We start from the raw sequence: 14,695 nt of genomic DNA, 5'->3' as shown, positions 1-14,695 counted from the left end.
TGATACTATTTTACTTGTTCTGAACGGATATGGTCTGTTTACTTCTCACAGTTTTCATAAAACCCCCATTTACCTAAAAATTGAAAGGGAAAAACAAAGTGTCAAATTCTTGCATTCGATATCGAATCGATGTCGATCGAAATGAATTTTTCTGTGTGTGTGTTTTTTTTGATAAAAATGTGTGCGATATTTCCGATCTATTGCGAGAATTTGGCCCCTTGATTTTCAGCCCCCCAAATTTTCTGCCCTTAAATAAAATATGGAAACTCCTGCATATCCTTATATACAAATATTTTTTCTATTTTATTTACATCTAGGGATGAACCCTATGTGATAACATATTCATTACATACCAACAACAAAACTCATTCAGTTGTTGGAAAATCAATGCACATTTCCATACATATCAGCCTGTGGCTTTGGAGTCGCTTCGATTTGAGAAACAGACCATAAATAAAGAACATCCCATCTCATTCTTCATCGCTTTGTTGTACCGGAAGTTGGGTAATTTTTTTCAGCACCCTTTTGCCATCATCTATATTGGCCAACATTTGCATAAAGGCATCAAATTCTTCCTTCTCGTTGTTGTGGGCCAAACACATTGCTCCAAACTGGAAAAAAAAATACAAAAAAAAGGATATTTAATTGTTCCTTAAAATCGATCAAAGAAATCAATTCGAACCTACCTTAGCCAAAATCGGATAAAAGCTGATATTGTAATGCATTTTTTGTTTGGCAGAGATACACAAAACCTTGCACAAATTAACCCAATCTCGGCGTAACAAAAATTGCCGAGCATACTTCAAGCGTATTCTTTGTTGGCAGGCTTGTTTAAGTGGGTCCTCCCAATGGCGATGTATCGAAACCAGACACGATGTATTGCGTTCTTCCCAAACGGGACTGTTCTTATCTTTGAGTATGGCCAGCGACTCATCTAAACGTTCACGGGGAATTTTTCTCAGCAACAAACCTTCTTCGGATCTGGGTAAGATATTTCTGCGTTGCATCTTCATTTGCTGGTCTAAAGCTCTTTCGGCTGGAGTTTTATTTCGAGCTCCCTTGGGTCGTCCACCGCGATATTTGGGTGTTTTATTTGTTTCCGTCTCATTTACTTCTGGAAGGGGATGTTTTCGGGGTCTACCTCTTTTCCGTTTTACACCAGTTTGATTCTCTTCAATCGGGTTATTTCGATTTGGCAATGCGGGTGTTTGGGAAACGTTCTCTGCTGGCTGATTTGATAATTGACATGGATTTTCGCCAGGTTCGTTGAGGTTATTCAAATTTACCTCTGCCACGGGAGTTTGATTTCTCTTCCTGTGGCTATGATCACTTATGTTGTCGCCTTCACAATCACTATTTTCCCAATCTTTAAATGCATTTTCCACAGCTTTCCATATGCTTTCCGATGAAGGAGATACTCTTTCTTTACCACGTTCGTCCATGGAACTAAAGTCAGGTTCTTGGCTTTCGCTTAATGGTTGCTGGGCCTCAGGGAGTGGTGTTTCTATTTCTTTCATTTCGTTTTTGGAATACTTCTGGCTTTCAGAGGGCTCGTGTTCTTGGGAATTTTTCTGCCCTTCATTTCTAAGGGGAGATATTGAACGTGATTTATTGATGTTGCTCTCATTTCCGGTTTCTGCTTCACATGGCTCGTGGGGAATTTCTGGTTTTTTCTTTCTCTTCTTCTTCTTCTTCAGTCCGATGCTGTTGTCTTCGCTCGGATATGATTCTCTTCCATTTATATTTTCTTCTCCATTGAAATGGGTTTCTCCGATGTTTTTCTTGCTTTCCTTTTTCTTTGGAGATTTTCTTCCCTTACCACATTCGGCCTTGGAACTTAAGTCGGGTTCTTGGCTTTCGCTTGTTGGTTGCTGGGCCTCACGAAGTGGCGATTCTGCTTCTTTCATTTCTCTTTTGGAATAGAACTGGCTTTCAGAGAGTCCGATTCCTAGGGAATTTTCCGGTCCTTCCTTTCTAAGGGGGGATTCATTGCTTTTTGTTTGATTTTGGTCTTCCGCTTCATATGGATCATGGGAAATTTCTAGTCTTTTCTTTCGCTTTTTCTTCAATCCGATGCTGTTGCTTTCGCTCAGATATGATTCTCTTCCATTTATATTCTCTTCCCTTATGAAATGGGTTTCTTTGGTATTTTCCTTGCTTTTCTTTTTCCTTGGAGACGGTGAAAACATTTCTCGAGCAGGTTGCAGGGGTCCATTTTCAGTTGTTTCAAATGCGGTTGCATCAGCCTCTTGGGAAGAAGAGTTTTGCTTTATTCTCCAGCATATCGGATATTGTTTTTCGTCCATTCCTTCCATTGATAGTGGATTTTCCCGTGCTTGTTTCTCTCTAATTGTATTTTCTGCAGACGTCGAAGACTTTTCACAATCTATAATTGGCGGCGATTCGTCTTCATTTGTATCTTTCCCAGATATGTTTCTATTATTCTCTAAATTTCCAGCAATATTTCCACTACTATGCCCAGCTTTTTCTTCCTGGTTAATAACTGATCGGTTTTCCTCTTCCATAGAAAAGTTTTGTTTAATTTCTCTCCCTATTGAATATTGCTCTTCGTCATTCCAACGTGCCTTGTTCCGATTTTCTAAAGAATTATTGTCTTCCAATGATGAATTCTCCTCAGATTCTTTCTTTCTTTTCTTTTTTCTTGGAGAGGGCATTTGCTCAGCCCCAGTGTGAATGGAGTCAATTTGAGCTGTACTTTTTTCGGAATAGGCCCTTAATTGATCTTCCCTAAAACGCTGATTATCGGGGAGTTGGTTTCCCCCATCCTTTTTCTTTCGCCCTATTTTGCTTGGAGTTGGCGTGGACATGTTGTAAATTATGGATTGTTGTCGTTCCTTTGCGGTTGAGTCAGACTCTGCAGAATCGTTTCCTGTCCTCCTTGCTTTTTCCTTTAAACTATGAAGCACAAAGTCATTGCTTTGTTGGACTGGTTCTTCGCTGTTTCCGACTTCGTTATTTAAAGAATTGGAATTTGTGGCAATCCCAAGTTCCTTCCCCGAACTAACCTGTTGCTTTATTTCTTCACCTCTAAGGCTTTGCATATCATTTTCTGTAACAGGTCTGCTCGGTTCATTTGTAGTGGGAGCGTTCGATGATATCTCATGCATTTTTAATTTATTTTGGCCTTTGTCAGGAGCATCTGGAATGTTGGGTTTTTTCTTTGATTTAATCTTAGTCTCGCTACTTATGTTTGACAGTGTAATATCCAGATTTTCTATGTTTTCTTTTTCAGTCGAATCTCTTTGATTTGGAGAAGATAAAGTTCTTTTGTCAGTGGTCGGCTGTAGGTCGCTGGACTCAAGTAAATTCGTATTTACTGGAGAATTTTTCCCTTTCTTCATTGGATCTCTAATTTTCTTTTCCTTGCCAATGGGTGGTAGTTTCGCAACACTACCACTGACTTTAAAATTTTTGTTAAAAAAGTTTTCCAGAACCATGCTTTTCTTTTCTTTGCTGGAAAGAAAGCAAACACTTTTCCGTCGTTCTCTTTTGGCGCTAAAAGTGTCTGTCTTTTTCACATCCGCAGAAACCATTTGAACTCCATTCTTTGCAGATTCTTCTTTTCGAATGGGCGACATTAATGTTTCCCGAATTGTACCATTTAATTGTGGGTCCGTATTTTTGTTAAGCCTGGCCTTTGTCTTCTTCAAAGTTTCATTTTTACCATCAAATGGCAATTTTAGGAAACCCTCTAATTTGGGTTTATTTTTAGAACCCTTTGGACGACCTCTGGCACGGGGTGTCGTCGCATCGTTTTTACGCTCGATTTTCTGAATTTCTTCAAAAGGATTCTCGTTCCCACAGACAGTGTAACGTCTCTTACGAATGGACATAGCATTAAAACTTTCTTGTAGATCGGAAAAACCTATTGACTCGCTTTTTTTGGGTCTACCTCTTTTACTCTTCAGACTTGTATCTAGAAAATCGCTGGAATTTAGATCAGCTTTGGCCTCCATATCATCCAAGCTTTTCATTTGCCTATTACTTAAAGGAATTTCATTATTTTCTCCTAGGCATTTACCATTCTCCTTCCCACAATTGTTCCTCTCTTTTAGTAAATTATTTTTTCCGACTATTTCCTTTCCTCTTTCCACAACAGATGTTTTTGGATAACCCTCAGATTCCTTGTGTTTTGTTTCGCAGGATATTTTGCTAACATTTCTATCTTCATCATCATTTTCCGTTGAATCTATCTGGGGTTTATTGTCATCATTATTAGGTTCTGACCCGTTCACCTCTCGGATTTTAAGTGGAAATTTTATAAATGGTTCTATGGCCTTGGGAAGTTTACTTTTGTTTTTTGAACCCTTTGGACGACCTCTGCCACGAGGTGTTTTCACCAAATCTTTATCATCATCGTTTCCCGATCTGAATATTTCATCGTATGAATCCCCGCACACAGTGTATCGCCTCTTCCATGTGGAAAACTCTCTAACAGGTTCACTTTCTTCAGAGTTTTCCTTAAACTCATAAGTTTGCAGTAGTTTCTTTTTGTTCTTAGATCCAACAGGTCTACCTCGACCACGCTTGGGTACAATTTCTTCGGTGTCTTCCTTAAGTGATGATCTGCAATCAATGGTCATTCTTCGTTTCATGGGTCTGCCTCTTTTCGCTGGCTTCCTTGAATCATTGGGACTTTCATACTCATTGCAGCCATTGGTGTTTACCGTGTTTTCCACATCAGGTACATTCATTTTCCTTGGAAGATTTCCCGGCACGCTTGGCATGTGAATGCATGTACAAACTAGTTCAATTGAACTATTCTGTAAAAGGAGGCTTCAGAACTAGTTCCTGTTTTTTCACACGTTTATCAACTACACTTTTATTCCTTGGTAAAAAAATATATTTTTTATAATTTCCATTAAAATATTAGCCTAAGTTTTCATATGATTCATGATTGACAATTGGAAATCGGAAAACCTTATAGTTGGATTCTCGCACAGCGAAAGAGAGCTGGTCAAACAATGAATGGACTTTGAACAAATACATATTTAATACCTAAAATTTTGAATGAAAAATGATTCAAATTATCAATACATTTTAAAAAAGAACATAATTGTTTTTTTTTTTGCTTCCTTTTCTGGCATTGTTATTTATAATTGGCCTATAAGAGTAAAAAAAAACAAAAATTCATTTTTCTCTTACTTTTTCCTCCCCCTAACAAACAGGGACTTGTCGTGAGTATAAATTGGATTTATCTAACTCTGAAGACAATCGTAGAAAAATCAATTAAGTTTTGGAGAGTGTTTTAAATATATATTTTACTCATTGCTGTTCACAAGTGCTAATACCCCCACCTGTATTCTTCTACGATGGTTCAATTGAGCGATTCATTAACAGGATACCATTTTGCAGTGAGTGTTATCATTTTCAGTGATTAACAATGGGAACTGCCCGCCAAAGAAACATCTGATACCTTTTTTGGCCATTACGCTTCACACACTTTCGTAAACATCAAAAGAATCTGTGTGTAACTTTGTTTTGTTTTGTGCTTTATTTTATCAATCATTTTTATTTGCGTTCCCCATTCGTATCGATTGGAACGTTTTTAAATATGATTGGTAGTTCTTCACCAAGATGGCGTAAATTTTTTTTCGGTAGTAGTTTTTTATTTCGTGGACTCAATAATATTTTTTTAAACATCGTATATATCCAAGAAATTCACACAATTTGAAGGCAAAAAATGGAAAATTTGTTAATTTGATGGTGGAAGGTAATGAGAATTGATGTTGCACTTTGTCTTTGGAACGTGGAATAGTCATTGGAGGGAGGGAGTCGTCGATGTTTACTAAGCCAAGTTGGAAAAAAGTGTGTGTGTGTGGTGTATTTGGAAGAGGAGGAGGGGGAACTAACTAATGCGCCAAAATATTATTGTTTGGGGCCGCTGAGGAAGACAAAATAAATTTATAATTTTGTGATTATGATAATTATATTCTTTTTTTCTTTTTCAGTGTTTCATCGTTGTGAATAAACAACGAAAGACGACGACGGCGACGACGTCAAACAAACCATGGAGAAAGAAACAATCAATCAAAACAACACCGCCACTACCAATCTGGATTTGGTATTGGAAAATGTACAGAATTCAATAAGTTGTCTAAATCCATTCGATAGAACACCCAATATAATGGATGATGAAATGAATAGTGTGACCCAAGAGGAGTTGGAGGCAAACCTCTCCACAGATTGTCCCACAACCAGTGGTAACGGCAGCAGCAACAACAACAACAGTAATGAGAAAGCTCCAACTAGTTGGGATCTGTTAATACAAAGTGTGTTGGATGATACCTCAACTCAGGATGCTTTGATTGGACAGCAAGCACAACAGGAGGCGCAAGGAAATAATAACTTATCTATGCTAGCACATGAGGAATCAGAGATTTTGGAAATATTCCAAAAGGAGATGGAAGATGAAATGGAATCTGGCATAGAATGGAGGCCGGGAACAGATTTGCCAATAGAACCTGCAGCTACAACAGACAAATTGCCAGGGGAACCACCACCTGAAATGGAAAATAATCGAAGCAGTTCTGATAAACCAGAGGAAACAAGGCCATTAAATGACACAACTGAAATTGCTGAAAAATGTGAAGAATCAACGCCGGCTGAAGTGCCATGCGAAGTTGGCAAAGAAAATGCTGAGAATTCCAATGAAAATGTTGTGTCACCAGTAAGAAGCTCAGATGATAGCCTGCCAATAAAGGAAGAGCTGTCCATCGGCAGTGAAATAATGTTAAGCCAAAATCTCCAACCAGATTGCTTTTATGACGAGACAATTAATTTAGATGATGACGACGATAATGAGTTGTGTCAAGTCGAGGTTTATGCCACCACTTCCACTGGCGACACTAAAACCAATGTCAAACAAGACATTTCCAATAGCGAAAAAACAAATATAAAAAATGAACCCAACGACGACGATGAAGAGGGCGATGTTCTCAGCAATGCCTCATCGATTTCCATGGGAAATCTAGAGGAATTTGAGAGCCAGTTAAATGAGGAGATGCCAGATCAAGAAAACGACCAACAGGCCTCGGATGAGAATGAAACAAATTCCCTGTCCATTATTAACAGTGATCATTGTTATTCCCAAGAGATAGTGGGCAAAAATGAAGTGGAGGTGTTGAAACGAAGTCTCCTGAACTATGCTCGGCAAACGGGTTCCTCAAAGAGTTTTGAGAAAATCGCAAATTTAGTTCAACAAATTAATCATTGTCTGGAAAGCGACAAGGAAGGGAAGGAGGGGAGCGATGAGAGCATGGGGGAAACGGTGCCGGACGGGGGGTCAATAGAAGAAGAAAGGGATTCCGGAATGGATGAGAATCCAAATCAAAATGAAAGCAATTCATTGGATGTTTCAATGGAAAATGAAACTGTCGATGAAGCCAGCAAACAAAGGGAGAGTGAAAAGCAAAATGAGTCAATAAGTGATCGGGAAAATGAGTCAGATATTCAGCCAATAGTAGATAACAGCATCGAAGCAATGCCACAACGATTAGAGACGCCAAGTGAAAATCAAGAAATTAGGGAAATACCCCAAGAAAATGTGGAAAATCTAAATCTCAGTCAAAATACCGAAATATTATCACAGGAAACCCAGGCTAGTTCACAATGTACCAAAGAAACCACCTCGGAGGAAGTGACCAGTGAAATGAGACACCTGCCCGATAATTGTTCGGAACCCCTGGAACATCGTATTTTCGAAGAAGAATTTGAAATTCTATGTAAAACCGGCAATCTTGTAGCGAAAAATAAAGTGAAAGACGATCTTTGCTCGGAGCTGGTGCAAAAACTTAAAGATTTTGCCATCAATTTACAGCGGGATTGTGAACATTTCTCCACGGCTACAACGAATATTGAGGTGAAGCTACATGACTATATACAACAACAGTATAGGCATTTTCAAACTCAATTCAAACCCTATTGTTATGAGGAAACCCGCAGCATTGAAATCCAAACGGATTTTAAGAAAACTTCCAAAGGACGTCGTCGTAAACTGAATCAAGAGTCTAAGCAGAGTATTCTAAATGCCTCGGATAGATCATCGGGATCTAGTAGTGAGTTAGCGACAAGTTCGGAAAATGAAGAAGGTCAAGGCGTTGATAAACCAAAAAGGAATAGAGTTCCTAAAAAATCTTCCGCATCAGACAATGAAACAACAAATCGTTCTGAGGAAAATTTCAAAATTTCTCCCCTCGAAAACCAGCAATCCCAGCTGTTGTCTGGCAATTTTTATCTAGACTATGATGATGGCATAAATCTGACACAATATGTCCAATCGGAAATATTCGAAAGAGAAACCAATTCGTCGCCCAACTCCTCCTTGGATGAGGAAGACAGTGATAAGGGAGAAAATAATGAGGTGGCCATTGAAACATCGAGCAATAACAATGAAGATGGTGTTGGTGACGACGAAGATAGCGATGCCGATATCTTTTTCAAACCCAAAAAGAAGAAGAAAAGTTCAGCGGGCGATGGAAATTCCGATGGAGATGCCGCCAATAGTTCGAAGAAATCAAGGAAAAGTCACACGAATGATGATGTTTCGCATAACAGCGAGAGTGACAAGGAGAATCTTAGCGTGGAACGTAAAGAAAGGAAATCACATCAGTCTATGGATGAGGATGAGAGAAATGATAAGGAGATAGAACGGTAAGACGTGAGATCTGTGCATTAAGATCAGAATAATTTTTAGATCACTTGGCAATGTAAGGGAGAAGATTTGGGGTTTTCAAACGTGGACCTTATAAAGAATTTTTTAAAGGTCCCATTGAACTTTAGACATTTTTTAGACATCCCATAGGGATTTAATGCCAGGAAATGTTAACGAATCTTTTACATCATCAGAAATCACATGAGTCCTCTAACGTGGATATTTATAAAATTTTTTGAGAATCCTTCAAACGTGGATTTCTTAAAGACTTTCTCAGGGACCACTTGAGTTTTTAAACGTGGACTTCTTAAAGACTTTCTCAGGGACCACTTGAGTCTTCAAACGTGGATTTCTTAAAGACTTTCTGAGGGACCACTAGAGTCTTCAATCGTAGATTTTTATTAGAATTTTCCTAAGAATCATTGAGGCCTTCAAACGTGGATTTTTATTAGAATTTTCCTAAGAACCATTGAAGACTTCAAACGTGGAATTTTATTGGAATTTTCCTAAGAATCATTGAAGACATCAAACGTGGATTTTTATTAGAATTTTCCTAAGAACCATTGAAGACTTCAAACGTGGAATTTTATTAGAATTTTTCTAAGAATCATTGATGACTTCAAACGTGGATTTTTATTAAAATTTTTCTAAGAATCATTGATGACTTCAAACGTGGATTTTTATTAAAATTGTTCTAAGAATCATTGAGGACTCCCAACGTGGATTTTTATTAGAATTTTTCTAGTAATCATTCAAGGCTTCAAAAGTGGATTTTTGTTAGAATTTTTCTAAAAATCATTGAGGACTTCAAACGTGGATTTTTATTAGATTTTTTTTTGAAGAATAATTGAGGACTTCAAACGTGGATTTTTATTAAAATTTTTCTAAGAATCATTGAGGACTTCAAACCTGGAATTTTCCTAGGAATTATTAAAGCCTTCAAACGTAGATTTTTATTAGAATTTTTCTAAAAATCATTGAGGACTTCAAATGTGGATTTTTATTCGAATTTTTCTAAGAATCATTGAGGACTACAAACGTGGATTTTTAATAGAATTTTTCTCAGAAACATTCGAGACTACAAAGGCAGATTTTTTAGGGAACTGTTGAGGTCTCCAAAAGTGGCTTTTTAAACAATTTTTCAGAGAACCCTAGGGGTCTTAAAACGGCGATTTTTTAAAGAATTTTGCAGTGAAGCCATGAGTTATTTAAAAGGGGGTTTTTATTAGAATTTTTCTAAGAATTATTAAGGATTTCAAACATGGATTTTTAATAGTATTTTTCTCATAACCATTGAGGACTGTAAACGCAGATTTTTAAGGAACTTTTGAGTACTTAAACATAAGTTTTATATTTTTTTTTTTGGAAAATTTTTTAGACGATCTTTGAGGTCTCCAAAAGTGGATTTTTAAGTAATTTTTCAGAGAACCCTTGAGGTCCTTCAAAGGTGATTTTTTACAGAATTTTCGATGAAGCTATGAGTTGTTTAAATGGGGATTTTTATTAGAATTTTTCTAAGATCTTTTTAGGGCTTCAAACGTGGATTTTTAATAGAATTTTTCTCAGAACAATTGAGGACTTAAAACGAGGACTTTTTATGGAACTTTTTTTACTTATTTAAACATAAGTTTTATAAATTTTTTTTTTGGAAAATAAGTTAGAGAATCTTTGAGGTCTCCCAAAGTGGATTTATAAAGAATTTTTTAGAGAACCCCCTTAGGTCTTCAAACGGTGATTTTTTAAAGAATTTTTCAGTGAAGCCATGAGGTGTTCAAATGGGGATTTTTATTCGAATTTTTCTAAGAATTATTGAGGATTTCAAACGTGGATTTTTAATAGATTTTTTCTCATAACCATTGAGGACTTAAAACGCAGATTTTTTAGGGAACTGTTGAGTATTTAAATATAAGTTTTATAACGATTTTTTTTTTTGGAAAATATTTTAGAGAATCTTTGAGGTCTCCAAAAGTGGATTTTTAAATAATTTTTCAGAGAACCCTTGAGGTCCTTCAAATGTGATTTTTTTTACAGAATTTTGCAGTGTTTAAATGGGGATTTTTATTAGAATTTTTCTAAGAATTATTGAGGTCTTGAAACGTGGATTTTTAATAGAATTTTTCTCAGAACCATTTGGGACTCCAAATGCAGACTTTTTAGGGAACTGTTGAGTATTTGAACTTAAGTTTTATAAAGATTTTTTTTTTGGAAAATATTTTAAAATAATTTTGGAAAATATTTTATAAATATTTCCAAAAGTGGATTTTTAAATAATTTTTCAGAGAACCCTTGAGGTCCTTCGAAGGTGATTTTTTTACAGAATTTTGCGGTGAAGCCATGAGTTGTTTAAATGGGGATTTTTATTAGAATTTTTCTAAAAATTATTAAGGGCTTCAAACGTGGATTTTTAATAACTTTTCTCATAACCATTGAGAATTGTAAACGCAGATTTTTAGGGAACTGTTGAGTATTTAAACTTAGGTTTTATAAAGATTTTTTTTGGAAAATATTTTTTGGAAAATATTTCAAAATAATTTTGGAAAATATTTTATAAATATTTCCAAAAGTGGATTTTTAAATAATTTTTCAGAGAACCCTTGAGGTCCTTCGAAGGTGATTTTTTTTACAGAATTTTGCAGTGAAGCCATGAGGTGTTTAAATGGGGATTTTTATTCGAATTTTTCTAAGAATTATTGAGGATTTCAAACGTGGATTTTTAATAGAATTTTTCTCAGAACCATTGAGGACTTAAAAAGCAGATTTTTAGGGAAATATTGAGTATTTAAACATAAGTTTTATAAAGTTTTTTTTGGAAAATATTTTAGAGAATCTTTGAGGTCTCCAAAATGGGGATTTTTATTAGATTTTTTTAAGAATTATTGAGTACTTCAAAAGTGTATTTTTTAAAGAATTTTTAGAGAACCTTTGGGGTCTTCAAACGGTGATTTTTTAAAGAGTTTTTTAGTGAAGCCATGAGGTGTTCAAATGGGGATTTTTTAAAAAATAATGAAAAGAACTTATGAGGTCCTCAAACATAAATTTTTGTCGGACAACTTTTGAAATCTTCAAATTTATGTTTTTTTTAAAGAACTTTCAAGAGAGCCCTTGAGGTCTGTTCAAATACTTCTCTAGAACAAATTGGCTCTTTTTCAGCGAATAATTAATAATCGTAATTTTTTGTTTCAATTTCAGTCTATTAAACATCGATGGTTTGGCAAAGAGGAGTGTGGCGAACAGTGGCAGCAGTAAGATCAGTGACAAAAGCAAGACCAAAGCTCAATCGACCAAAAGTCAAAATGATCGCTTTGATTTTATGGATGTGGAATTTGGTTCGGATGATGAAGTGAAAAGTGAAGTGAGTATGTAAATGACAATAAAAGACAAGAAGGAACTACATGATTACCCTCAATGTATTTTGGACTAATGTCTCTCTCTCTCTCTCCCTATCTCCCTTTCGCTGTCTTCCACATTTCCAGGCTGAGGAAGAAGTGATTACGGAAAAACAATTTCTGGAACGTTGTAATGAGGACATCAAACGTCAAATGTTGGATGAATCCAGTACAGACTCGGAAGAACTGGAGGAGGAAGATGAAGATCTCTTACTGGGTGCCGCCTCTGAGGAGGATGATGAAAGTGGCAAAAATTCACCTTTGGTGGATAAGTTTTTGAAAACATTTGTTGTCGATGACAGTGACAATGAGGGAGTAATGGATGAAGATGATGAAATCGATTTGGACAGTGACAAGGAGCAGGAGCCCAAGGAAAATGGTAATAAGGAAGGCGATGAGGAAGAGGCCACGGATTTGTCATTAAAGGAGAAGGAAAATGAAGATGTCACTGAGGCAGATGCCGAAAACGGTGATGGTGATCCTCCAACGGCCACTGAAATTGAACTACTAAATGACAATCTGCTGTTTCGCAAGCGAGGTTCTCGTCCCCAGAAATTGGACAAAATGCTTTCGGATGCCGAAAAACGCAAACGTATTAGTAAAATTGATGAAGAGCTCATATGCCTAAGTTCTGAAAGTGAGAACTCCGATGTGGAAGAAATCGATGCCGAGCCCAGCCAGTCAACAAAGCCAAGGGCCATAAAACCCATGCTAAGACCCGATCAGCTGGCTGGCGAAACTCTAAAGGCCCAAAAACAAGAAAATGAACGAATCGCCCGCCTCGAGAAGAAACACAATATGTTGGATAAGGTGCTCAAAGATCGTCCCGATGTGGATAAAAATAAAGATCTCATTTTGGACTACATCAAGGAGACAAAACAATTCATTCGGGTAGATCCAAGCATTGTCAAGCTGCTCAAACCCCATCAATTTGATGGTGTACGTTTTATGTACGATTCCTGTTATGGTGGTGTGGATGCTCTCAAAAAGAGCCCCGGTTCTGGTTGTATTCTGGCACATTGTATGGGTCTTGGAAAGACACTGCAATTGATTGCCCTCCTACATACTGTGATATCCTATAAGGAATTGAAAACGACAAAAATTTTAGTGTTATGTCCCAAGAGTACGGTCATGAATTGGGCCGATGAAATCATACGCTGGCTGGGTCCACTGAGGCAAAAGAATTTAAAAGTCTACACGTTTAATGACACCTCGGATATAAATGAAAAACTGGGCATTCTGCACGAATGGTCCCAGGCTAATCACAATCGTGCAGGTTGTCTACTAATTGGCTATGAGGCATTTCGTACCTTGGTATTTTATCATTCCTATAAGAATCGTGGCAATATTAGTGCTCATCGTTTGGAAGAAATTAGGCAGAAGGTTAATAACTATCTCTTGCAGCCTGGTAAGGAGGATATATCTGTTAGAAAATTGGATCTTGGGAAGATAAATAATTTTTGGTATTTCTTTGTTTTCAGGTGCTGATTTAGTGATCTGTGATGAGGGTCATATTATTAAGAATAGCAAATCGGCCATTAGCATGGCTGTGGCTCAGATTGTAACGCCGAGGCGTATAGTGCTGACCGGTACGCCCATACAAAACAATCTGAAAGAATGTGAGTAGCAGAGCGTTTTCAAAAAAATATTCAAAACTAATACCCCCTTTTTTTAGATTATAGCATGGTGAATTTCATAAAACCCCTGTTTTTGGGTACGGAAAAAGAATTTGCCAATCTCTATGCAAATCCCATTAAAAACGGCCAGCACAAGGACTCTGGAAAGACAGATATTAAAATTATGAAACAACGTTCGTTTGTTTTACACAAAAAACTATCGAAATTTGTACAGGTAGAATCTTAAAAAAATTAGAGATTTAAAAACCTTTTGATTCATTTTTTTATTTATTCTTCTAGCGCAAAGAAGCCGAATTGCTGAAAACATTCTTGCCACAGAAATTCGAATACGTATTATTTATACCCATGACAGAGGTACAAAATAATCTCTATGAACACATATTGAATGCCATCAAGAATCGTGATGAACATTATCGCGGAAAGGGTCTGATTACCGATTACACATGTTTGCGTAAAGTAAGTTTAATTCATTTTATTTTTCGAGTGTAAAGCTTAAAATGATTTTGCAAATTTCTTTGCAGATTTGGACACATCCAAAGGTTTTAGAAGATGCCTGGAAGAATGCTGTTTCGGTATGTATTTGATTGTATTTTATGAACAACTTTAATCCTTGATTTCTAAGACTTATTAGGAGAGACTTTGAACACCTTTCAACATGGGGTTTTTACGATAATATTTAGGGGAGATTTTTACACCATTAAATGTGTATTTTAAAGCAGATGTGTACGACTTTATATGTGGATTTTTGAGAAATTTTTAAGGGTGACTTTCACACCTTAACCGTGGATTTTTAAGGAGACTTTCACACATTAACTGTTGATTTTTAAGGATAGTTTGACCCTCTTTAACTAGGTTTTTATAGAGACTTTCTACGAACTTTTAATGAAGAATTAATCCTTTTTTGATTAGATCTTTTAGGGGAGACTTTCACATCTTCAAATGCGGATTTTTAAAGACATTTTAAGTTAAGACTGTGTCTTTTTTAATTTGGATTTTTT

The 14,695-nt window shown here is 36.5% G+C and overlaps 2 protein-coding genes across 3 annotated transcripts in view; one reads left to right on the top strand and one right to left on the bottom strand.

The window, feature by feature from the left end:
* Positions 1 to 276: 276 nt before the first annotated feature.
* On the bottom strand, positions 277 to 4,781 carry LOC101899123 (uncharacterized). The gene is made up of 2 exons (XM_005181540.4): positions 687 to 4,781; positions 277 to 611 (listed from the first exon to the last, which is right to left on the bottom strand). Exons 1-2 carry the CDS (start codon positions 4,746 to 4,748, stop codon positions 471 to 473), a joined length of 4,203 nt encoding a protein of 1,400 aa, XP_005181597.3. The 5' UTR covers positions 4,749 to 4,781; the 3' UTR covers positions 277 to 470.
* A 793-nt stretch (positions 4,782 to 5,574) lies between these two features.
* Positions 5,575 to 14,695, top strand: part of LOC101896337 (transcriptional regulator ATRX) — a 27,242-nt gene continuing 18,121 nt past the window's right edge. For both annotated transcript variants that reach the window (XM_011293383.3, XM_005181525.4), the window contains exons 1-8: positions 5,575 to 5,734; positions 5,973 to 8,673; positions 11,864 to 12,026; positions 12,148 to 13,468; positions 13,542 to 13,679; positions 13,736 to 13,911; positions 13,977 to 14,153; positions 14,219 to 14,269. In XM_011293383.3, the coding sequence (XP_011291685.2) occupies positions 6,032 to 8,673; positions 11,864 to 12,026; positions 12,148 to 13,468; positions 13,542 to 13,679; positions 13,736 to 13,911; positions 13,977 to 14,153; positions 14,219 to 14,269 (4,668 nt within the window). In that variant the 5' untranslated portion in view covers positions 5,575 to 5,734; positions 5,973 to 6,031. The remainder of the gene's footprint in view (positions 5,735 to 5,972; positions 8,674 to 11,863; positions 12,027 to 12,147; positions 13,469 to 13,541; positions 13,680 to 13,735; positions 13,912 to 13,976; positions 14,154 to 14,218; positions 14,270 to 14,695) is intronic.

The sequence above is a fragment of the Musca domestica genome, unplaced genomic scaffold (genome assembly GCF_030504385.1).
Source record: "Musca domestica strain aabys unplaced genomic scaffold, Musca_domestica.polishedcontigs.V.1.1 32, whole genome shotgun sequence".
In the NCBI taxonomy this organism is placed as follows: Eukaryota; Metazoa; Arthropoda; class Insecta; order Diptera; family Muscidae; genus Musca; species Musca domestica.
This window is presented reverse-complemented; position numbering and strand designations above follow the sequence as displayed.

Excerpts from the sequence above, each read along its gene's own strand:
- LOC101899123 (XM_005181540.4), bottom strand. The coding sequence starts at position 4,748 with ATGCCAAGCGTGCCGGGAAATCTTCCAAGGAAAATGAATGTACCTGAT. Across the intron at positions 612-686 it reads TTTATCCGATTTTGGCTAAG|TTTGGAGCAATGTGTTTGGC; the intron begins GTAGGTTCGAAT and ends TTTTTTTTCCAG.